Source organism: Malaya genurostris, unplaced genomic scaffold (genome assembly GCF_030247185.1).
Source record: "Malaya genurostris strain Urasoe2022 unplaced genomic scaffold, Malgen_1.1 HiC_scaffold_23, whole genome shotgun sequence".
Lineage (NCBI taxonomy): Eukaryota > Metazoa > Arthropoda > Insecta > Diptera > Culicidae > Malaya > Malaya genurostris.
This window is the reverse complement of record NW_026682653.1, coordinates 1-26,027: the sequence shown is the minus strand read 5'-3', so window position 1 is coordinate 26,027 and position 26,027 is coordinate 1. Positions and strand designations below refer to the sequence as shown.

The 26,027-nt window shown below is 37.8% G+C and overlaps 2 protein-coding genes and 1 pseudogene across 2 annotated transcripts; 1 reads left to right on the top strand and 2 right to left on the bottom strand.

Moving 5' to 3' along the window:
• Window positions 1–8,019: 8,019 nt before the first annotated feature.
• Window positions 8,020–12,459, bottom strand: LOC131439959 (uncharacterized; annotated as a pseudogene).
• A 740-nt stretch (window positions 12,460–13,199) lies between these two features.
• Window positions 13,200–16,843, top strand: LOC131439957 (uncharacterized). Its single transcript, XM_058611082.1, has 5 exons — window positions 13,200–13,691; window positions 13,749–14,630; window positions 14,690–14,944; window positions 14,999–15,148; window positions 15,213–16,843. Exons 1-5 carry the CDS (start codon window positions 13,659–13,661, stop codon window positions 15,378–15,380), a joined length of 1,488 nt encoding a protein of 495 aa, XP_058467065.1. The 5' UTR covers window positions 13,200–13,658; the 3' UTR covers window positions 15,381–16,843.
• A 2,053-nt stretch (window positions 16,844–18,896) lies between these two features.
• LOC131439960 (integrator complex subunit 5-like) lies at window positions 18,897–26,023 on the bottom strand (the record flags this gene model as incomplete). The annotated part of the gene is made up of 5 exons (XM_058611084.1): window positions 18,897–19,382; window positions 19,434–20,492; window positions 24,412–25,184; window positions 25,247–25,853; window positions 25,922–26,023. Coding segments are annotated over 5 exons (2,973 nt in total), but the record flags the coding sequence as incomplete, so codon positions are not given.
• Between the last annotated feature and the right edge of the window lie 4 nt (window positions 26,024–26,027).

The following is a 26,027-nucleotide window of genomic DNA, read 5'->3' as shown; positions in this document are numbered from 1 at the left end:
GTGATATCGCACAAGATATCATCAGATATATCCATATATCATTTGATATAAGCGCTAATGTGAACATACTATAAATAACAAGAGCTTTTGCCGGATTTTTCAAAGTTTACCAGATAGGTGGTGAGACCTTTTTTGTTTTTTTTTTTGCTCACTGAAAATGAAGCCCGGTCAAACTTTCCTTGTATATAGTAGACCCAGACAAATCCAGGTAAATTTTTGAGTCAGAGACAAATGTTTGAAAAAATAACCTGGCACCTCTGGTAGTGGCATAGACCTCGGTTGATTTTTCAATAGGGCGTATAACTGCCCTTACACGAGACAATATTATTGTCAATACAAGGAGTATTGACAATACTTTTGATCGTGTAGTGGAAACTTCATCGGATTGACGAAAAATCAAAACTGCTCATCAATCCGACAATATTTTCTCTCCAGAGAGGAAACTGTCAAATATGTGCAATGAACTCATGTCTCAATATTTCAATGTTCATTTGCAATATTTGAAGCACAGACTAACAGACATGACAGTATGAGTAAATTCTTATAAAAATAATTTTTCGTGATGCACTAGTTCCACCTATATTGTACTGCGCGAACTATTTACTATCTGAACACCCCTTGTGTTATGTACAAGTTTTTTTACTAGTTGGTTTCCCCTCGTTTGTCAACACCGATCAGCTGCTTGCAGGGATGCCTGATTTCATCAAAATATTTGAAAATGAATCGTCACAATAAATTATTGGATTACGTTGATAATATATTTAACTTTTTCGCGATTGTGGAAGGTAACCATTTATTTGACTCAACGTTGTTCATCTAGACTATTATTTATTGTGTTGGTAGTTTTCACCCGAAATTAAGTGGCGGCAGACGAGAAGCAAGTAAATATTGTAACAAAACGGGTTCGATTTTGTATTGCGTTGGAGGATGAGAAGTAGGCACAATTATGTATATAGTTTTGGCAATATGTATTAAATCTGTATCCTGCATGAAATTCTCATGGACGTATACAAATCAATACATTACAGGTAATTCTGTATGAATGGCAACTCGGATGGTAAATGAAAAAAATAAACACAGTCTAGATGCCAGACAGGATGTTTTTTATAGGGTAACGTGGCGCCATCATGACACATGTGAGTACTGTCCCAAATAAAGGAATATTCGAAATGACCGTTAAAATGATTGAAGAATCTAATTTGAGTGTCCTGTCTGTTAGTCTGTGTTTGAAGCTCCAAACACTTGATTTTCTCGAAAAATGCGGACTCAAATTACCAAGTCAATTGGATTGACGGTATTGACAATACTTTGGATTGACAATAATAATCACGTGTAAGGGCTGCTTATAAGCAAGTGACAGTATCTCTTTGTTTACTTTCTCTTCTATTAATTACCAAGAGATGTCAGGTAGAAAATTCGAATCGGCCCCCTGTCACGACGCCATCCAAATCAGCTGATGGCAACATAAACAAACAAACAGTAATACATTTGTTTTACTCGTTTACCTTGTTTAGTTTCAATGAAAATTAGTGAATTTTGGGTCGACTCTCTCACAATAACTTGTCGGTTGACCTAAAATACAGCAGACAGTTTTTGGGCATAAAATGATTCCCGAAACTTTTGACTTTCAAAAAGAATAGTGAACTCAAAGAAAATCTTTTTAATCACATCACAATAATCGAAAGAGAGAGTGATTAAAGAGAAACTATCACTTGCTTATACATCCTAATGCACAATTGGCACATTGTCGCAAAGCTGAATTACCGGTAGCGACACTTGTCAATGAAAAATGGAACCAAGAAAAGGAGGATTCTTTCGAAAATTTTCATATCGGCAGTAGTGATTTGCAACACTTTTATCGTTTATTCAATAATACAAATAAACATCAGCAATAAAAGTACACTCAGAGTAAGTAGAAGGAAATCGATTTCAAAGTGATTACTACTTGTATGTTTTAGTGTAAACTACGATTAATCATGAAAAATCTTCAGAAATGTGTGAAATTTGGTAAGGTTAGGTTTTTTCGAACAGAAACCAGTGTAATGTTGATTTCTCGAGTACAAGAATGTTAGGTCATCGAGTACGATTTATTTTAGATAATTTAATCGTTATTTCCGAGCATTTGAAAAATGGCATTGAACCAAGTATAATGCTCCATACTAATCAAAAAGTTAGTCTTCGCACAATGAATTAAAATCAACAATAGCACCTCAGAGTCAAAACATTTTCTTCAACTTCTACTATGATTTTTCAAATAAATTTGCCCGTTCATATAAGAAATCGTTAAAAAGATGATAGAATTAAAGATATTCCTACCGATTTGACAGATGCTGCTGAAAGTATCATCTCTAAACAAGCAGCGCCTCTGCATCAGAGCTGCCAACTATTTTCCTAAAATATCTGTATTTGGCGAAAAAATCAATCTGTACTACATCTTTCTCTCGATAAATGCATTGAGAGCGGACCGGTTTAAAGAATTGAGGGCAAAATAAGGTCGCACATCTTGCTTCGCCACTATGCAACTAAACACAAAAATTGGTATCTATTTGTACGAAAAATGAAATATCGGTATTTTAGGAGAGCATATCTGTATTACTGTATCGAGTTCAAAAACGGGTATAAATACCGATAAATCATTAAACGAATTCCTCTTCGTGAGGAATGGTTGTCTGGTTATTTGAAACAACTACTTGATGAACACATAGTTTGTTATATGGACTGTTCTCTGTTGGATGCTCGTGATGGTGCTGTTATCTACTGTCGCGAGGCTCATCCACTTGGTAGACGCTGTACTGTACGCCAAGCAGAAATCTGGTATTACTGGAAATGAATAGGATGGCTACCTAGTTTTTGAGGAGAAGTCACTCATTGTCGAGCTCTTCTATAAGCTATTCAAAATTAGGTAGTTATCAACTTAAACTTTGAGTAGATCGGTAAAAATGGGTAGCGTGCTTTGTTATGGCATACCATTTGTACTAAACTCACATTTACCTAAATTTTGAGGTCATCACTCGATACGCAAAATTGGAGAGATGCACTTTAGTTGATTTTTGGTAGGTTTTGACTCAAAATTAGGTAGCGGTTGGTAAGAGTGTAGATTTTTGAAAACAATGACCTGGCAACGCTGTCTGCCAGCCCTGATTTCCGGTTTTGTTGTTTGAAAGAACTGTATTTTGGGTATTTTCAACAGAGATGCCAGGTCTGCAGATTTGTCTGTAAATCTGCAGATTTGGGGTATAGTGCTGCAGACATTTTTTGTTGTGCAGACTTTTGCAGACTTTTGAAATTCTCGCAGACTTTTACAGACTTTTGAAATTCTCGCTGACTTTCGTCTATATTTACAGAAAAATTTGAAATTTCCGCGACCTTTTTTTTTTTTTTGCTCGCCAAGTCAGTTTTGCATGTCATACTTTATAGAGAAATTGCTGCCAGCAAGCCATACTTGCTGACTGCAGATTTTTTTTCAGATTTACAGACCCTGTCTGCAGACATTTGAATTTTTTACCTGGCATCTCTGATTTTCAACGCGTTCTGTTAATCGTTGGGATTCGAGTACTCCAAAGAATATTTATAACAATCATCATGCCAACGACCATAGAAGATTTACCGGAAGAAGTAATTTTCAAATTCAACTGTTAAGTGCAACTAAATTTTATCAAACTTTTACGCAGATGCTGGTGGAAATTTTCTCATATTTGGAATTAGAAGACTGCCTAACCGCAACAACTGTTTGCCGGCTCTGGTCCAGATTGGCTCTACGTTGGAAGGAGTTACTAGTTGTTTTGGGATTGGATGAACGCTCAATCTATCGCCCTCTGTTAGACAGTTCTAGACCATACCGACACTTTTTCCTCTGTTGTACCTTGGCTTGTGTACATTGGGATGGGCCGTTGGAAATTTTGGCTAAATTTTCGTCAACGATTGAAATTTTGGAGATTTCTACCTATAATTCAAGCAAGGGATTTCACGAATTTCTAGCAAAAATTACGACTTTGTGTACAAATCTGAAGCGTCTTGCAATTGAGTGGAACGAATCAGAGCCATCTGGGCTCGAAATTAGTTTTCAACCACTGAATGATTTGAGCGATTTGTATTTGGGTCTCAATGATGAAAGTTTATTAGAAATTGACTTCCGGAAAGTGACGCCGAACATTACTAGCTTGCACTTAGAAATCGATTCTAATTTCGAGCGATCTCAACAAATTCTGCAGCATTTTAGCCCTCGATTGGAAGAGTTGTCAGTTAGATTTCTTTCTGCGGACCATTTAACAACTGTTTATGAAATGAATTTTCCGCTGTTGAAAAAGTTACGTTTCTACGGCTTTGGTATCATTATAAATAATAATTGGTCGCTCAATTTGTTCACGAAGTTTTTCCGGCGATGTGCCAAATTGGAAAGCGTTACTCTTCAAATAAGGGTCAACATGCTGTTGCTAGAAAGCTTAGCACAGTTTTGTTGTAATCTGCAGAGCCTTTGCTTTAATATAATGAATCTGTCCGGAGACTGTTTCCGATGCCTCAGCGAAATGCGTTGTTTGAAGGTACCGATATTTTTTTTTGAAGGACTGCTAATTGTGTTCGTTCTTTTCTTCTAGTGCCTTAGAATCGAGAGGGCAACGATCCATACTCCCGATTCAAAACATTCCATTCGTCCATTTAGTAAGCTACAAATGCTTACGCTCTATTGTGCTGATGTCGCAGATCCAACGAAATTGAATACTTTTTTATCCACTTTATGTCCCGCACTCATCACACTCGAGCTTTTGCATATACGAAATAATACGCGGACCCTAGCAAGTCACAAAGTAATTTGCTTCAATCTACCAATCAAACGATTGATCATACAGGAGGTTGGACCCAAAATAAAATTGCTTTTTGTTTCGATACTGAACTTGATTTCACTTAGGAACATATAAAAGCGAGTTTGGTATCTCATTTCGCCTCTCTTCCGCAATTGCGAGAGATGGGGTTGGATTTCTTGGGCTTTAAGAATGATACCCGTCATTACGGCACTAGTCTCGATTCTATTCGGATTTTGAAACTCAACGCTGACGTAAGTAGAATCTAATTCATTCACAATCTATTTTCAGTTTATAATTTCAATTCAGCTCGAATATTTCGAACCAAGCAACCTGTTGAGCATGTTGCAACTTTTTCCCAATTTGAGTCAGCTTCATTTTAGAGGTACCCGTTCGGAGGAAACAATTCAAGCGGTAAGAAAAATACTACCGCATTGTGCAATTATTTTCAAGAAGGAATTGCGCATCGTAGAGAGCAACGATTATCTTCTGGCCTGGTGAAATGGATCATAAAATTTGGACATGTTGAACGTGAAAAATGAATTACCTGAAGCTTTTTTCGATTAGAGCGAAAAACATTTACTCATCGAAAACTATTTTTAACATTTCCTTTGGTTGAATTTGATCGAATTCACGACAATAAAATGGTTGATTTTTCAGAATCGTACTTGATAGGCTTGAAAAATGTGTTCTAGTTCTAGAGGCATAATTTACGTAAGTTTTAAAATTTAAATCTGTAAATTATAGCGAACAAAAACTGGCAACCCCATCAGCGTTTTATGCAAGATTCAGACGATCCGGCTTCTTCCGTCACCGTCACCGGAACTTCAGCTTGCGTCAACATTAGTTTATTACTTTCTTTCATGCTCCGTCCGTCAAGACGTTCCGTGACGGTGATGTTACGTGTGAATGGTTCCATAAGAATGCGTGTAATTAATCTTGATGGTGACGGAAGTAGCCGGTTCGTCTGAGTCGTACATTACTCGTGTTACAAATCCATTATCTATTCCACTACCTCCAGAAATAATTTCCTTTTACTTAAAATTCCAGAACTAACAAAATGAGTTTTCAAAACCATTCGTGCACGGATTCAGAAAAGTTCGGAATCAATAACTCTTATCCTACTTGCGAAATTTCTTATAATCGCTCTTTCCGTTGTCATACAAGCATACGAAGTATCGCCCTGTTTGTTGGCATGGAGCACGGAGGGCGAAACTTACGTAAACAAATGGAATGACAGCTTCGCCCTTTATGCTTCTTTGTAATTCTAAGACCCGCCCGGCCATGGCCCCCAGACGGCTACCAAAATTGATTCAGTGACGGTTGTCAAATCAAATTTGGCAAAACAAAGTCGCCTGTATCTTAGTTAGCCGAGCGTTTCCATCCGTTCACCTTCGTTGAAAATGTCAAAAATTTCGATGTTGAAAAATCCTGGTAGATACGGTTGTATCGTTTGAGAGCGGAGAGGTCACTGGAATGGCTGCCAGCCGAATTATGCCCGCTGGCGGCGTTTAGTCAGCCGTCTAGCAGCCATGCTCATGCGGGCGCGACTGTGAACCGGGATGCCAGATATTTTCATATAAAATTTGTATTACCCTGAATAAAAAATCTTTATATATATAGTGATTTTCACTGTCAGCTAGAAAAAATTGCGATGTGATACGATAACGACAAAATGCCGCAAAGATAGCGAAACTGTCATTCGCATCGATTCAACCCCTTCGAGACCACAAATCAGGAAACAATATATTTTAAATTGACCGTTACAATGACAATTTTGTTATTTTTTATTAAGAAAACCTCAGTCATAATGAATTCATATTGATAATGCGTATGTAATCTATCATCGGCTACAACTTGCACGGATTTTTTAAGCGTGTGCTATTTATTCGACATAATGTACAATTCAGACGATCCGCCTCCTTCCGCCACCGTCACCGGAACGTCAGCTTCCGTCAAAATTAGTTTAATACTTTCTTTACCGGAACGTTCACACGCTCCGTACGTCAAGACGTTCCGTGACGGTGACGTTACGTGTGACTGGCTCCATAAGAATGCATGTAATTAATGTTGACGGTGCGAGTGACGGAGATTGACTGTGACGGAAGAAGACGGATCGTACATAATGGTTATTTTGTGCTTAGTATGTTTCCTTTTCATTTATATTTTGTATTAATCAACGCCTTGGTTTTCAAAACCTCGTGCTTTATTCGATTGTGCTATTTGTCTACTCTAAAAAGTTGGTTGTCTTTGACAAATATACATTTGTGGATGCTTTCGTTGAACAATGAAAATCTGATTATAAATTGCAAATATTGTTGCTTGAAGCTAAAAAAACAAGATATTTGATTTTGCTCAGTGCATTAGTTTGTTTCAAGAAATATTTTGTTAGAAATAACAAATATTTTACTTGCGCGTTCCTGTCAATTTCTTGACAAACGATTCCATGGTAAATTTAACTTTCAAAATAAGTTTAAAATGAACTAGCTTTAGATAATGATAAGTTTATTAGTTCTTTGAATTTATAAACTTGGCAGTTGAAATGAACGATAAGATTCGAACCTAAAATAATTAGTTTTTCAACATACGCTTTTGTTTGTTAAAATCATACAGTTTTGTTTGTCATTATTCTTAAAAAGAGATTTCTTTCAAACTAATTTTCAGGGTAATTTTAAAAAATAATTTTTTACGATTTTTATCCATTTGAAATTGTCTATTTCTTTCAACGGCATGTGGGCCCTTTTGTCGATCAAATTTTTCAAATGCCACAATCAATGATTCGGTGCTCCATTAATCTGGTCAAGATAGAATCTGTATGCATCTGTAAAAAACGTGTTATGTAATGTTATGCAAGTTTAGTGAAGTTTTTTAATTATCCATACATACACTTGAACTATTAAAACACCTCAAAGAAACCTCCTTCAAAAACACGTGCAAACTTTTTTGATTATCCACGGGGAAAAAATTTCTGGTTTATAAGAAACAAATCTGATATGATTAATTCAAACAATAAACTTAGTTGTCATTACACAAATGATATCATAGATGAAATAACTTCAACTCAACTTTTGTTGACATGTAATAAATGGCTGATTCATTTCAACGATACAATCTGCCGGAATAAACCAGTTTTTCGTTTGCCAGGATGAGTATTTGTCTTCAAATCAAATAGATATAATTGTTGATGTACAAGGGAGAAATTGGTTCAAAACAATCATATTCTAGCTTGAAATCAACAGAAATCATATTTTAAAATCTACTGACTGTTTTGTGATTGTAAACAAGCTCAATTTATCTGCGTGTAGATAGTTTTTTGACAAATATGACCTGGCAACGCTGCCTGCCATCCCTGATTTCCGGTTTTGTTGTTTGAAACAGAGATGCCAGGTAAAAATTTCAAATATCTGCAGACAGGGTCTGTAAATCTGAAAAAAGTCAGTCAGAAGCAGAGATGACATTTATACATATTTATCTGTATTATACAGATTTCTACATACGCATACAGATTTAATGCAGAGTACAGGTTTTATACAGATTTTCTAGATTTTATATAGTTTTACACAGATGTCACAAAAAGTAAGAAAGAACAAATTTAATTTTTCTGTCTGAGCTATCTTTTAGTATTCGATTCCAGTGACGATATAAAAGTCTATCAATCAACGGACAAATCACAAATTAATATGAAAATCTGTGAAATCCATTTATATTATAATTTGAAACCAATTTGAACTGATATTCAATTTTTTTCAATGACTGAGTGAAAACATATATTGGAGAAGCGAAATAAATGAAAAACTAACAGAAAAGATGATTTTTTGGATACGCTCAGAGACAGTACTTTATTTAAGGAAGTATTGGCATCATGAAACTTTACTGTCAAACTGGGAGTTGTATGAACCGACTTGACGTTGCATATTGGGCGTTGAAATTCCATGTCAAATTATAAAGTCATCAATTTTAAACTAGATAAATATATGGAATTGCAATTCAATAGTGGATAAAAAACTATGAAACTTCGTCGTTGAATTGACTGATTAAATCTACCATCCTACAACCACAATCTATTGGAATAACATCTTTTATCATCATTTTTGTTGTAGGAATTTCATTTTATTACTGAATGCAGATTAATACAGATTTTTTATACAAAGAATACAGATTTTCTATGAAAATATCTGGCATCTCTGGTCAGAAGCATGTCTTGCTCACGATGTAAAATACCCTGGTGATCACGTTTTTCTATTTGTTAGTGCGGTTGTCATTTTATTTTGGAATAACAGAGAGACGTGAAGAAGAAAAAACATAAACAAATGACGTTCCGGGAGTTGCTTTTATGAAAATATTTAGAGTTGGTTCTGTTTGCGAAAATATTGACAGTGAAATGCTGTGTTTTGTTCCGGGATGTTTCAATCGTTTTCATCACCTGCATTTGAAATGCCACCCACAGCACAATCACTCCATTATCCATAATAACTGTAATAGATACCACAGTGCGATCCGCCAAATCCTTCCTCCAACGAAATGAACAGAATCGGATGTGTGTACAATTTTCTATATTTCGACGTTACCTTGCAAGCCATTGAAGAAAAAATGTCCAGATTTTTAATTAGTGCCAAAGATTCGCCAGGCTGCGCGACAACTGGAGTAACTTAGAAGTGAAATCCCGATCTGAAATGGTCGTTTGTTTATGTTTACATGCTTGAATCCCGGCGCGCCATACTTAATTTCGTGAGAAAATTACCAACACAACCAAAACTGTCTTATTACGCCACCAGTGTATTTTACGTCGTGTGTCTTGCTGGCAGCAATTTCTCTACACGCTGCCAAAAAATTACCTAATTTTAAGTACGTTTCACTCCATAGAGGGGTTGTGTGCACTCAGAAAAATATTATGGTAACAGTTACTATATGGGAGGGTCAATTTGATCATGAGAGTATAGTGGTTTTCAACTGACTATCAAATCGGATGATTACAACAATAGTCAAGTTCATTTTTACTATACTCGGTTTCGGCCCTAGAACAGTAATATTGAACAGCGAATTGTATGAATAACTATTACAATGGGAATGGTTACCGTAACCTTGGCATCTATTTTTACATTGTACTTTTTGTTGAAACCAGAGCCATGGTATTTTTAACATTTCACTTCTAGTTATTTCGAAACTCAAAATAGTGGATGAAACGACAATGGTGATGCTCAGCAAACCATGCACAAATGTTTAAAGGGTACATGAATTTAATTTTCTGTACAAAACCCAAAATTTCGTAATTTTTATTTTATTTTCAAATAGTTTTTTACAATAGTATTGATATAACGTCGCTGCTTACATTGACACCTCGGAGTAACATAAATCATCGTGGAGTCATGTTGAGGTGTAAATCGCTACCATCCGTAGTACTGCCACCGCACCACTGTTGTTTCCACTGCTGATGTTTGCTCAATTCAGATCGCCTTTTTTGCAAGCATGGTACCCTCAAGCAAGTCCACATCGAATCTTGTACATACAAGTAGGTGGGAGAAATGTCAAATTCTAAAAAAAAACTAAAGTTATATTTAGTCTAGCCGTGATGGCTCAGCGTATTTCACTAACCATTTGATAGGAGTTTCACGTCCGTAGATCGACATAATCCTTCTGGGAAACTCAAGTGGTGACATCGGATCAAAACTGTTCCACTCATTCCAGCGTTCTCTCGTGAAATTTTCATAAGCAACGTTGAAGCGGAGAAGCATTATTTACTAGCAGCTGTTCCAGAGAGCTAGATGATTTTCCGGTAGGGTTTTCCCTGGAGCAGCTCGAACATAATCAACAGCCGAGTCAACATGCAAACCAGCATACAGCCCTTTCAGCACCCGCCATCGTTATTTTGCTATAATTTACGTCGGCTTCGAGCCATTAGGATACAGGAAGGCAACCTGATTTGCTATTGCATTTATGATGCGCTTGATTCCGTTTGTCTACGACCGAAATATACTAATGATTTGATTACGAGACGCGCATTTGCATAATTATGTGAATTCCCTGAAAAACAAAGCCATTGTCGGCGAATTGTTGAAAAATTCAATTTCAACTACAGAAGCGAGATAAGCTACAAGACTTACTTTACTTACCTACAATACCAAAGCCAATGTTAATAAAGCACTATCACTATTTTGTTGTCAACGTCAACGCTACAATGAATCTTCATATACCGATTATGAAGTAAATGCGCTTATTACTGTTGTCAACAAAAATGGAATACATAGTCGATTGAAAAAAAAAAACTATACGATAATGAGTTTCCTACATATATTCTGTTGATGCAAACAACATGAAAAGTGCTTTCATACTTCACACTCGTCTAGCCAACTTTATATTAAATCTCATTAACATTCTTATATTGTTCCAAAGAACATACTTATATGGTAACAATAACTATTTTGCTTCTCGAAATTATTGTGTTCAAGAACAATTTAGCCTCGCTTCTGATTGTCATTTTAACTATTTATTCATTTTTTAAAGATGACAACCATTGTCATATTGACCACGCCATAAAAGTCATAAATACAAATTGTCTAGTCAAGTTGTTGACTTTGTTATCTATTACTTTATACAATATAGATGGTGAATATTCTAATATCATTGTCGTTGCTACTATTTAAGCGTATAGTTGAATTGACCATGAAAAACAGGTTACGATTACTATATCTTTTTTCTCAGTGTGCAGGAAGTTAATTTTGGGTAAAATGGGTTTTACTTATTTTTGAGTAAAAGCGTCAATAGTACTGATTAGGTAGAAACTACGCAAGCGATATAGAAATCAGCTTGGGTAATTTGATTTCAGTTTTCGTTCGATGGTTTGAAAAATAAAATTAAACGCAAAAAATGATGTCAACTATGATTACGTTATTTATTCAATATTTATCATTTTACATATTTCAACAATGTAATGAAAATTAAATCTGTTCGCACATTTATGGGAATTCATGTTCATTGTATTTTGCAATTAGAGCTGCAACAGTATTAGATCTACAGACTATTGTTGTTTTAAAAAAGAAACTAACAAAATCGAATAATTTTCTTAATTTTCTTAACTTCAAAAATTTTGAAAAATGTGTCTATAATCTCTATATATCGATGACCGCAAGGCAAAATATTTTTATCAAATACAATAAACATAGGTCCTTCCTTAAATACCGGTGCCACACATACAATGTGCGGCATGCATGCTAATTCACTATATTGTTTGACGACCTCGTAGTCTGTTTTGCCAGGAACTTTCTAAGAGAAGAAAAAAAAATGCATCACAATATGCTTGTTAAAAATTGAAAATAGAATCAGAAATCATTACCTGTATTCATTTAATCAAAGCTGTAGCCAGAATCTCTTCGACTGATAATTTATCATCATCTGCTGTACGTTTAATTCCACGGTTAGTTAATTTTTTCAGTATCCGCAATGTTCCTCTCACATACTCTGAAACGGTAAAAATATATTTCATATATTTGAAGCTACGAGCATAAAAATATTTAAACAAAATCTCACTGTTTTCCACATCTCTCCATTTACAATCGAGCATCAATCCAAAGTTGTTGAAGCCTTTCAAAAGCTTGTTGTACCTATAAACAAAAAGCACGTATATTTAGAGATTCGACCGTGAGAGTAATGCTCCAAATCTGACCGATAGTTTCTTCCATGCAACACACAAAATTATTTTCACCCAACAGCAACTTATTGAAGTAAACTAAACTGTTGAGTGAAAACTACTCAATCGATACAGTACTTTTCACCCAACAATAAAAAACATGCTTGATTACTTCATGTTAGGTAAATTTAAGTCAACCGTTGGGTTTTTTTTTGGCAGCGTGATATAAAGTATGACACGCAAAACTGACTTGGCGAGCAAAAAAAAAAAAGGTCGCGGAAATTTCAAAAGTCTGTAAATATAGACGACAGTCTGTGAGAATTTCAAAAATCTGCAAAAGTCTGCGAGAATTTCAAAACTCTGTAAAAGTCTGCACAACAAAAAATGTCTGCTGCACTATACCCCAAATCTGCAGATTTACAGACAAATCTGCAGACCTGGCATCTCTGGTTTGAAAGGACTGTATTTTGGGTATTTTCGACGCGTTCTGTTAGGCTCTCTGACAGCTCACCAGTGCTGTCAACTGTTTTTTTCCATAAAACTGTATTTGGCGGAAAAATCTATCTGTACAATATCTTTCTCGAATCAAACATCGATTTAGTGCGGAAACTCATTTTGCGACCAAAAAAAAGGTCGCTCGACCTGATTTACCCCTATGGAATCCAACACAAAAACTGAAAATCGGTATTTATCTGTATGAAAATTGAAATATCGGTATTTTGAGAGAGCATATCTGTATTCCTGTATCGAGTCCAGTAATCGGTATAAATACCGAGAAATCGGTATAAATACCGAGAAATCGGTATAGTTGGCAGCGCTGCAGCTCACTTACAACCACAAATGCAAATGAGATTGGTTTGTTTTCATCAGGAAACGAATGCATTAAACACAGTTCAGACGATCAATCAACTTCGGTCGACGTCCAGATTGGTTTATTAATTTTATTTAGCCGAATATTGCTCACGTATCCGACGTTAAAAAGTTCCGTGAACTTGACGTAGTGTCCTTTCATATGAATTGCTTACAATTAATGTTGTTGTTTCGTAATCGTTCCATTCAGGTGATAGTCGCTTGATGCTGCGTGTGAATCGCTTTTACATATTGTTTTGTTTTCATCAGGAAACGTGTTGGCCACCCATTTTTCAGTAGGGCCACCGTTCATTTTTCACCGGGCATAGAAACCTCAGTTAATCATTGGTTTTCGAGTGCTCCCAAGAATATTCACAACAATCAGCATGCCGACGACCATAGAAGATTTACCGGAAGAAGTAATTTTTAAAATTCAACTGTTGCATGCAGCATAAATTCATTAAATTTTTACGCAGATGCTGGTGGAAATTTTCTCATATTTGAAATTTGAAGAATGCCTAACCGCAACAACTGTTTGCCGGCTCTGGTCCAGATTGGCTCTACGTTGGAACGAATTACGAGTGGTTTTGGAATTCGATAAAGGCACAATCTATCGCGCTCTGTTAGACAGTTCTAGACCATACCGACACTTTTTCCTTTGTTGTGCATTGTCTTGTGACCATTGTGATGAGCCCAAGGATGAGCCGGCTCAAATTTTGGCTAAATTTTCGTCAACGATTGAAACACTGGAATTTTCTGATCCGGAATCATTGGGTGATTTCGCCGAGTTTCTAGCAAAATTGACGACTTTCTGTACAAATCTGAAGCGTCTTGCAATCGTGTGGTACGGATATGGATCACCTGGATTCAAATATAATTTTCAACCATTGAATGAATTGAGCGATTTGTATTTGGGTCTCATTGATGAAAATTTATTAGAAATTGACTTCCGGAAAGTGACACCGAACATAACAAACTTGTATTTAAGAATCGATCTTTATTCCAAGTTATCTCAACAAATTCTGCAGCATTTTAGTCCTCGATTGAAAGAGTTGACGGTTGGATTTCATGCTGCGGACCATTTAACAACTGTTTATGAAATGAATTTTCCGCTGTTGAAAAAGTTACATTTTTACGGTTATGGTATCACTTTAAATCATGATTGGTTGCTAGATTTGTTCACGGAGTTTTTCCGGCGATGTGCCAAATTGGAAAGCGTTACTCTTCAAATGAATGTCAACATGCAGGAGCTAAAAAGCATAGCACAGTTTTGTTGTAATCTGCAAAGCCTTTGCTTTGGCATTGCCGAGTTATCCGAAGACTGTTTCCGATGCCTCAGCGAAATGCGTTGTTTGAAGGTACCTAATGACGATATTTATTTGAAGGACTGCTAATTGTGTTCGTTCTTTTCTTCTAGTGCCTTAGAATCGAGCATACAACGATCCATGCTCACGATTCAAAACACTCCATTCGTTCATTTAGTAAGCTACAAATGCTTACGCTCTATTGTGTTCGTGTCGAAAACCCAACGAAATTTAATACATTTTTATCCACTTTATGTCCCGCACTCATCACACTCGAACTTTTAAAGATACAATTTAATACACAGACCCTAGAAATTTACAAAGCTATTTGCTTCAATCTACTGATCAAACGATTGACCATAAAGGAGGTTGGATTTAAAATATTTTATTTTTGTTTCGATACTATACTTAATTCCATTTAGGACTCTATGAAAGTGAACGAGCTATCTCATTTCGCGTCCCTTCCGCAATTGCGTGAGATGAGGTTGGATTTTTATATATTTTATGGTGATAATGAGGGTCCATACGGCACTAGTCTCGACTCTATTCGGATTTTAAAACTCAACGCTGACGTAAGTAGAATCCAGTTCATTCACAATCTATTTTCAATTTATAATTTCAATTCAATTCAAACAGTTCAACGTAACCGTGTTAAAACTCGTTCCCAATTTGAGCCAGCTTTATCTTAAAGGTCCCCGTTCAGAGGAAACAATTCAAGCGGTAAGAAAACTACTACCACATTGTGCAATTACTTTCAAGAAGAAATTGCGCATCGTAGAGAGCAACGATTATTTTGAAGACTGATAAAATGAATCATAAAATTTGGATATGTTGAACGTGAAAAATGAATCACCTGAAGCTTGTTCCGATTAGAGAGAAAAGCATTGATGAATATTTAGTAACATCGTAATCTAGCAGTGACAGGAGAAATGAAGATAATCGCCCTTATTCTGAATAACGTCGTATCGTTTTTTCCCTCGTATTTCATTTGTACTCCCCATAACGCCAGCAAAATCAAAGGTAGCTATGATTCGATCGAACCACATTCGATCGAAAAATCTATACGTCGTTATTCAGAATAAGGGCGAATATCAATTAGTGATGGGCGAGCGCTCACGAGCCGTTCATTTGAACCGACTCGTAGTATTGAGCGAACGAACCACGGCTCTTCAAAATTGAACCGCGGCTCTCAAGCAGTTGCCATTTTAAAAACTGCGTTTCAACTTGGAAAATCTGTGTGCCTGTGCACGCCCAAATTTGATTGCGTTGTTTGTTAAATGATTATGTTTTCTAATGAAACTGTCAAAAATACATAGGAACATTTATTCAGCTGTGAATTTTCAAAGAATTCTGTCGTAATAGGAGAAGAAAAATAGATTTTTTTCCAAATGGAATTTCAACTAATTTTTCAATATCCCGCTTCCTCGCACACGGACACCTCTAGTTGTGAAACAAATTTTAGATCGCCCATACCACTCATGCATTTCCGTGGCTCTCACACTCACTCTCTCGAATCGCTTCTCCACATTGACGTGTATTGAAAAAGAGCCAATGAGCCGTTCAATTGAACCGGCTCTTACGAAAGAGCGTTCGGTTCAGAGCCGCTCATTGAAATGAGCCGTATTGCCCATCACTAATATCAATCGCATCGGCAATCAATGAGCGTCCTGGTGAGTATATCAAGCGAATTTAAGTTATGACAGATCGGCTCTCAGACACTCAATATATGATGATTGGTAGAGCCTGGTTGGCAGCAGTCCAGTGACATAAACTTTCCAATCTTCGTCGTGCAAAGTTGCTCGTTGATAGTGACATTTAGCAGCTCTGGGCACAACACGTTAGTTCAAGAACCTAACGTGTCAAACCAAACTAGTCAGCAAAGTGCAAGAACCCGGAAAGAACAAGATCCTACCTGCCACGAAATAAAATACTACTTCTGTCAATCAGTCTTCCTTGCCATTGAGTAATGACCATAATAATCACAAGCCGTAATAGTAGAATAAAATACACACTAAATCCTTCGTTCATGTTCCATAGTTAAAAACAAATCGGTTAAAGTTTGCAAAGAAATATCATCACATTGTAGGAGGAAAAAGAGACAAAAACCCATAAAACTGGTAGTCACAGAATGCGAAATTAAGACAGGATAATTAGATAATTAATATGTTGAATAATTGAAGTCGTAAGCAAACAAACAAAACAAGTATTTTCCGATACCAACGCAACGCAAAACGCAGTGAATTGAATAAAACCATTGAACAAGTTGATCATCGAAAACACCTTAATCGATCCGAACCGAACCGGACCGGAACCTTCGGAAAGGTTTCGCTGATTGACTAACAAGAGCATGTCTAGAAAATGGCACTGGGAATTGATTCCAACTCTCATTGAGCATCTCAAATCGGCTTGGGGGTGATGTTTCATCTACTATCCGGAAGTAACGACGACTCTTCTCTCTAGGTGTCGCGGAATTGGAGATTCGGGTAGGTATAGGGCTTGGGATTCGCTTAAAGTTATTGAGACTACTGAATAGAATAAAAAGTACAATAATTTCATTGACTACATCATTTCTGTAGAATCGGGAATTCAATCTCCATGACCACTAGTTTTTGCCTTTCTCTATAGAAAGGTATTAGAATTGCTGGAAAAATCGACTTTCGAACGGAGCCTCGGAGACCCATAGTGTTATATACCATTCGACTCAGCTCGACGAGATCGGAAAATGTCTGTGTGTGTGTGTGTATGTGGGTGTGTATGTGTGTGTGTATGTGTGTGTGTATGTATGTGCACTTTTCGAAGATATTTGAACGCGCTCAATTTTCTCAGAGATGGCTCAACCGATTTTAACAAACTTGGGCTCGTTTGAAAGCTACTATCGGGGCATTGATCAAGTTCGAAGATAAAATGGCTGTGACTTTTGGTTCCGGAGATATGATTGTATAAGTGACGTAACCGACAAAAAGCGTTGTATTTGAACGCGCTCAATTTTCTCAGAGATGGCTGAACCGATTTGAACAAACTTGGACTCGTTTGAAAGCTACTATCGGGCCATTGATCAAGTTCGAAGATCAAATGGCTGTGACTTTTGGTTCCGGAGATATGATTGTATAAGTGACGTAACCGACAAAAAGCGTTGTATTTGAACGCGCTCAATTTTCTCAGAGATGGCTGATCCGATTTTAACAAACTTGGGCTCGTTTGAAAGCTACTGTCGGGCCGTTGATCAAGTTCGAAGATCAAATGGTTGTGACTTTTGGTTCCAGATATATGATGGTATAAGTGACGTAACCGACAAAACACGTTGATTTTTACCGCTCTTGTATATATAAGGGTGCCAAAATTTTGGGATCAACTCTATTTTCGTAAAGTTCTAGTGCTCAAAAGTTTAAGCACCTCGAAAAAAGCCTTCATGCAAAATTTGACCTAAATCGGACATGCTTAAGGGGTGCTGCCCGGTGGTAAAGGTTTGACAATTATCGATCTTGAAAAAGCACCATAGGGGGGAGTACATGAAATTTCCAAAATCGAAAATTTTTTTTGATGCCAAAACTCTTAAAACTGCATAAAACATCGAAATTTAGTGCCATCTCAAAAAAAATTTGTTTTGAAAAAATCAACTTTCTGGGACTTATAAAAATTTTCCTATTTTTTCTAAGTCCCAAAAAGTCGATTTTTTCAAAATTTTTTTTTCGAGATGACACTAAATCTCGACGTTTCATGCAATTCTAAGCCTTCTGGCATCAAAAATTTTTTTTCGATTTCGAAAATTTCATGTACTCCCCCCTATGGTGATTTTTCAAGATATATGAAAACATCACTAAGTGGACTAAGAAGGCTTTTTTTAGATTAGCATCACTGTTCTCATACAAATAGGCAACGCAAATGTCAAGCACTAGTTTGGAAAATTGATGCTGACTGTGTGACATAAACACTGAAGCATGCTTTTGTGAACTACTCGAATCAATCTGAATCAATTGACGTCTAAAATTATTTAATAAATGTATGAAACATATTTTCATGAGACTGTTATGAAAGAAGAGAAAGGCATTATCACACCACTAGGTGGATTAAGAAGGGTTTTTTTTCTCATTTGATCGGCATTTTTTTTCAAATCGCGTCCTTAAACTTCGAAATTAAATTAAAAATCACTTCTACTTTTGCTATAAAAACTAGTAAATTTTGATGGGAGCGGAAAAATTTTCACGTCCAACACACACGCCTACTGCGATCGTTTTAGTTTTGTTTGTTTTCAGAACGGCCTTCGGAAATGTAAGTAGGGGGAAAAAAAGCAAACAAAACCATCGAATAGAAAAAGCTCGTGATTCTGACGTCTATCTACATTTCACTGTTTGTAGAAAGAAGGTGACAGCTAGTCTAATCTATCGTAACAACGGGTCCCAGTATGACCGGACCCACGCCGGCAGCAGCAACGTTGGGGTTAACTCCTGCCAGATGTCCATTGCCGTTGGCAGCCACCACCACGAGGGGCGGCAGACCATTTCCGTTGGTTGCTTGTAGCAGTGGCCCACCGTTTCCCAATCCGTTGACCATCACAACCGGAACAGCCGGCATTTGGGTAGTGGGAAACCGTAGTTCCGGTTCGAAAAACATCTGCTGATAAAGATGACCCAGTCGGTCCAGTTTACGTTGCATCGTGTGCCGTAGCGGGTTGGTGTACTGCGGCGGGGGACGCGATGTTGCCGGATCACGCCAGTGGAAACCGGTCGGGTCGCACACGAACAGCACCGGTGAGGGGACGTGATCCTTCAGATAGTTCCAGATGCACTCCTTGAGAACGTACACGATCTAGAGGGAAAAAAATTACTTTCGGTCCATTGGAATTATGCTCGTACATACCTCGGTCGCATCCAGATGGGGCAGGACAATGTGTAGATAGCTAAGGGGTGGTGGCAGCAATTGTCCCAGGGCCAGCAGTTCCAGCAACTTGATAGTCATGTGCATCAGTTCCGTCTTCTGACCATTCATCGTTTCGGCGGATTTCGAGCGCCACTGGTGAAGGGCCGAAGCACAGAGAGCCCGCAGAAGTACCGAACTGTAGCAGAGTGCCGGACGGTAACAGGCGATCAGTCCCAGAATCGACCACAGTATCGGACAGGTGCGGAACATTCGTCGGATTTGCAGATCACGCTCCATCGTCACTTTGGTGAACTCTTCTTCCGGCCAGGGCAGTCCGTTGTACATCACATCGGGTGAAACCAGTTCGACCAGCAGTAGCGACAAATAGCTGTAGCCATCGATCGTATTTTGGTGTTCGGTATCCTGACAGCACGCCACGATGGCACTGATCAGACGATTCTGCATCTCCAACTCGGGACCGTCGGCTGATTTGACCGGTTGTTTCGGTCCCTGACCGATGATACCAGCATGCAGCACAGTCGATCGAGTAGCGTTCATCGTCAGTCCCTGTTTCTGGTTCAGCTTGATCAGCAGCTCGTCCGGTTTGATGTACTCGACGGAATCACTTTCGATCTGCGAACCGAACAGATTCCCGTACAGATACAGGGCTCCTTCTAAAATATCTCGCAGTGCGGCGGTTCTCGCCGCTTTCCGGGTTGCACAGTGTCTCGACAGTAACTGATAGCACCGGTGCAGATTGGTATCGTCGTCCGTGCTCGGATTGCCACCGGATTGTGCCTGCTGCAGGCACAGGAAAAAGTACCGAACGGTCAGCTGCGCCAGTTTGAGCGTTTCGGGCATATCGAAAACGTACACCTTTGCGTTCAACTCCATGCAGTCGATCAACTTGGCCAGCATGTGAATCTGATCAAAAACCGAGCTCGGTGCGCCACCGAATCGATCGGTGGTACACGATGCCGGCGCCTGTTCACTGGTTCCCTCTCCCGTGTCCATCGGTTGTGAGCCGCCATCCTCCAGTTTGATGCGTTTGATTTCCATCTGGAGGAAATAAAATTAAAATTTGTATATTTGAAATTTTACTGTAGAAATTGAGATTCCAGGGACATTTTATTTAAAATTGATTGGTTTTGTCTCATAGATTTTTATCCATCTGCGAGTAGTTCGGAGTTTCGCGATGCGCGAGCAAAATTTTTACGCGTTTAATACTACTCATATCTTCATAAATTCGTTTCAATTTGTAAACAGTTATGAGTGAAACATAGAAGAATCTTTCCGTTCATTTTTTGCATCTTCGCTCTAAGTGATGGTTTGAAATTTTAAACACACTTCACAGCTTAGTTCCGGTACCGATCGGAATCGGATCGGACAAAGTTCAACAGCAGCTTATGGGTTCATAAGACATTTTTTTGTTTGAGTCTTGCTTTGTGAAAATCGGTTTAGCAATCGACTTTTGTACAGAGGTCCGAAGAGCCGAATGTCACTTTTCTCGGAGATGACAGAATCAATTTTCACAAACTTATATTCAAATGAAATAGTCTTATGATTCCATTCCAGGAATTCATCCGAGACCGACTTCCGGTTGCGGAATTACAGGGTGAAGAAGCGAAGCAAAAGATGGGAAGATTCTTTTCAATTAGGCTCAAAACTAGTCAAACTTGTTACTAGCCATACGAACCAACTTTGACTCTATCGGCCCCCAGAATTAGTACACTTAGATCTTGTTATACGGTTTCATTTTAGGCGTGTTTCCAAAGTTACGCAGTTTTTTTATTGTGATTTTTAAGGTTCTTGTTGTTTCGTCTTAGAAATGCATGAAACGTCAAGATCTGATGTTACCATGTAATTTTATCTAAGTCTACTCTAACGCTTAGAAAATTGCCGATTTTCTTCAAAAAAAAATAGTTCCAGATTACACCAGATCTTGACGTCTTGTCAGTCGATTTTTTCCAAGGAAAAAATATTTTTCGAGATTACACAAGATCTTGACGTTTCAGACAATTGGCATTAAAAAGACATTTGGCATGAAAAATAAATTTTCGATTTCGGATATCTCAAATTTGTTCAAAGTCCTAAAGACGATTTTTCCAAAAACCTATTGTTCGAAATCACACCAGATCTCGACGTTTCATGAATTTCTAAGATATTTAGTATCAATTTTTTTCTTTAGATATCGGAAATCTCCCTATTTTCTAAGTTCTAAAGTCGATTTCTTTAAAAAAAAATATTTTTTTGAGATTACACCAGATCTCGACGTTTCCGACAGTTATAAGTCCCATAGTCGATTTAAAAAAAAACGAGATGACACTTGATCCCGACGCTTCAGACAATAGTAAGACATTTAATATTAAAAAGCAAATTTTCGATTTCGGATATCTCAAAACTTTTCAAGTCCTAAAAGTCGATTTCTTTCAAAAAAAAAAATATAACACCAGATCTTGACGTTTCATGCATTTTTAAGACATTTGGCATGAACAACAAATTTTTGAATTCAAATATCTCAAAATTTTCCAAAAATCGATTTAATTCAAAAATTATTTTTTCGAGTTTGCACCAGATCTTGCATTTCATGCGTTTCTAAGATATTTGGGATACAATTTTTTTCGGTATCGGAAATCTCAAGTCCTAAACTCGATTTTTTTCAAAAAAATATATATTATTCGAGATTACACCAGATCTACAGGTTTCATGCATTTTTAAGACCTTTGACATAAGAAAATTTCGATATCGAAATCTCAAAAATTTTCTGAATGTTAGTAGATTTTTTTTCAAAAAATCATTGTTTGAGATTACACTAGATCTTGACGTTTCAGACAATTCTAAGACACTTGGCATCAAAAACAAATTTGGATTTCGGATATCTCAACATTTTTGTAAGTCCTACTATCGATTTACAAAAAAAAAACAAAATTTTCGAGATAACACAAGATCTCTACGTTTCATGCATTTCTAAGATGTTTGGTATCAAAAAAAAATAGATATCGATAAATGTCAAATTTTTTCGAAATCCTAGTCGATTTTTTTCAAAAAAAAAATATTTTTTAGGGATTACACGAGATTTTAACGTTTCAAAAAATGCTAAGACATTGGCATTAAAAACAATTTCTCGCTTTCGGAAATCTCCAAATTTTTCTCAGTCCAAAAGTCGATTTTTCTGAAAAAAAAATGTTTCTGAGATAGCACCATATCTCGACGTTTCTTGAATTTTTAAGACATTTGGCTTCTAAAAAAATTTCGATGTCGGAAATCTCAATTTTTTCTAAATTCGTGTCGATTTTTTTCAAATTTTTTTTCCGAGATGGCACTAGATCTCGACGTTTCAAACTTCTAAGATATTTGGCATTGAAAACAAATTTTCAATTTCGGATATCTCAAAATTTTGGCATAAAAAAAAAAATTTTCGATATCAAAATCTCAAAATTTTTCCATATCCTAAAGTCGATTTTTTCAAAAAAATACTGTTCGAGATTACACCAGATATTGACATTTCATGCATTTCTAAGGCATTTACATTTAAAAAATGCTGTAGGTTTACGGTTTTTTAAGTAGATTTCCGAAGTTACGCTGTTTTCCTTTACGCGGTACATATCCTTCGCGTAAAAAAAAGACCTCAATGTACTGGTCGATTTTTCAAGTTTGGTCCTAACCTTTCTATATGAAAAAGGCGAAAATCTTCAAGTTGAACCCGAACAATTTTTGATCGTAACACTCGTTAGGATCCACATGAAACCTCAAAGAGATAATAATATCGTCTACTGGCATCAGCTAATATTATTAAAAAAAAACAGAAGAGGTTCGTTAAGAATAGTAGTACAAAGAGACAAAAAAGATCCTACTCTGCACCTGCGGGGAGTTCATGATCTGGTGACGTTCACAAATTGCCAACCCGTTTTATTAACTGGATGCATCGGCTTAGCGATGTCCAGCTGGAAAAACGTCTGATCTAAAACCGATTTTCTCAAACGAAGTAACCTTTGGGGCAAGAGTTCGAGTGAAGCGTGCCTAGTTGGGAAACAGTACCCGTATTACGTTCAGTGCACTGTCACTCATCTGGTAAAAGTTATTGGAGGGTGTCTTTTCAGAGTGAGGATTTGGTTTCTTCAAGCTTTATGAAGTCAACTGAGAAGATGTTTGAAACCGATGAAAACGTCCTCGAAATTCATGAAACCTCTTCAAAATTCATGAAACATCGAAATCCGTTTTTTTGTTGGATATTTTTGTTTTGAAAAATATCAACTTGGGAAAAATTCGGAGGCTTCCGAAATTTTCTGGTGCATTTACGAGCTAGATCGATAAACAGGTTAGTTTTTTTTAGCAATTCCAAAAATGAGAAACGAGTCATCCGAACTCACATACTGCGATTCAGTTTGTAGTTGTTTTGTACGGATGGATAGATCCATTCAACTTAAGACGGCTTAGGTCAAAAAAAAAAAACGGGTGGGTAATGTCAGCAACATAACCGGATTGACATGATTGCGAAAAAAACTGGTCCCACTTTCTTCACACTTCCTAATGTTGATGGTCGTTTTGGTTTATTGATCGTGCTTATTGATTATACATGCCAAAGTAACATGTGTAAAAATGTCACAATACACAAAACGGACTCTGTCGTTGATTCATTGTTTTACTAGTGATCTTATTATTTAAGTCTTTTCTATATGCGAGGGATACGTAGCTTCGAAAACTGAGTCAATTCTGGTGCTTAGATTCTAACAAAGGGATGGACAAAAACGATCACCAAAAATTCATTTCAAGTCGAATACTTTTAGGCTCTCAGGGAATAAATAAAAATTCTACTTGAAAGACAGTACAGTATATACCTACTGAATGAGATTGTATTAATTTCATTTCCCGATAGTAGACACCAGCTCCCACAATTCGAAGTGTATCGAAAACCCAGAACGTTTCAGTTGAATGTAATTGAAATGATTTTTTGATTGTGACAAAGTAAAAAACTTACCTTAACCTCGACCGGTGCGGGCCGAACCTCTTCCTGCAGTTGCGGCATCAGCACATACTTTTCCTGACACATCAGTGCATCCCAGATGGTAAGCAGTTTGCCGAGCAGTTCCTGCAGCACTCGAACGCAGTTCGTCTTCTTCAGGTGCACATTGAACGAGTCTCGTTCGAGCTTGACAATTTCCACCAGATTCTGCAGGACGTTAAAATTTTCCCGGCTGCCTCTGCCGGCGGTTGGATTGAGCAGCATCCGACCGAGTGCGATTTCGAAAGCTGGTTTAATTCGTGGCAACTCGGCAGACCCGTGCGGTCCACCGAGCATTCGAGCCAGGGCATTCAGGTGCGGTTTGCTGGGATTGGTCGGAACACCAGACGAAGCCATCAACATCTGGGCAATGGATTGCTGCAGGAAGTAGGACGACTTGAGACTGGCCAGCAGAATTAAACGAACGGCACTTTGCTGGGCCAGCGAACAATCGCTGAGACACGAACGCCACAGCAGATCTTTGGATGAATCTTTCACTGCATCGTCCAGCAGCGGGCAGGAGCGTTTCTCCAGAACGATCGTTTCCAGTTCGACGAATAGCATTTCCAACAGTTCCTGGCACCAGGAATATTTTTCCGATATTCGTGGCAGCGTTAGCAGAACCTCAATGGATTTTTTCTTCACCTTCAGCAGCAGATTCGTAACGATGTGAATCACGTTGCTGGCACTGTAATTCGAGGGCCAGAATTTCGATTGAACTTTTATCAAGTGTAGATAAGTGTCGTTATCTGAAATTTAAGACACAAACATTATCACTCATTCCACCACAATGTCCGTATATAAAACTTACAATTATCCAAAAACACCACCGCCAGCGATTGTGCCAAAATCTCCGAATTCTTTGACAGATGCAGCAAATACGGAACCGTCAGCTTGTTGTTGGTTTCCCGTTCGACAATTTCCTTCAACGCTTGCTTCAAATCGTCTTCGTTGGTCGATGCCAGATAGCTCAAAACTTCCACCTCGGAATCGACCTGATCATACTCGCCAGTGAACCGTTTCAGACCGCAGAACAACATTTTCGAAATAACCTTCGAGGGAAAGCAACCGCCAAGCCGTGCCACCACCCAATCGAAGTACGGTGAATGCTGAGCAAACGTGTTCAACAGTCCGGTGATACAGGCATCCACTTCCAACTCGTCCAGTTTGCTGAAACACAGTGCCGTCAGTCCCATCAGACACCGGATGGCGTTGCATCCGAGCCACAGATTGCAAGACATTCGAATATCCAGCGGACGACGGCGACTGTTTTTGTCGCAAATTTCCCCCAACAGTCGCAGACACCATGACGATATCAACGGCGACCAGGCCGGTGGACCATTCCGCACTAGCCGTTCCAACGCTTCGTGTATCTCCTGGATTGCATCGTCATCCTGCGTACCATCCGAACTATTTTTCTAACGAAAAACAAACAAAATATTCTTTAATATGGGACAATCAACCGGCAAACATTGACACCACTCACTTCCACATTGATCAGGTAAGCCTTCACGGCACCGTTGAACACCAGTGAAAAGTAATCGAATACAGCATCCCGCGTCGATGGCAGATCTTCCAACAGGTGCAGGCTG

Excerpts from the sequence above, each read along its gene's own strand:
- LOC131439957 (XM_058611082.1), top strand. The coding sequence starts at position 13,659 with ATGCCGACGACCATAGAAGATTTACCGGAAGAA. Across the intron at positions 14,631-14,689 it reads GCGAAATGCGTTGTTTGAAG|TGCCTTAGAATCGAGCATAC; the intron begins GTACCTAATGAC and ends CTTTTCTTCTAG. Across the intron at positions 14,945-14,998 it reads AACGATTGACCATAAAGGAG|GACTCTATGAAAGTGAACGA; the intron begins GTTGGATTTAAA and ends AATTCCATTTAG.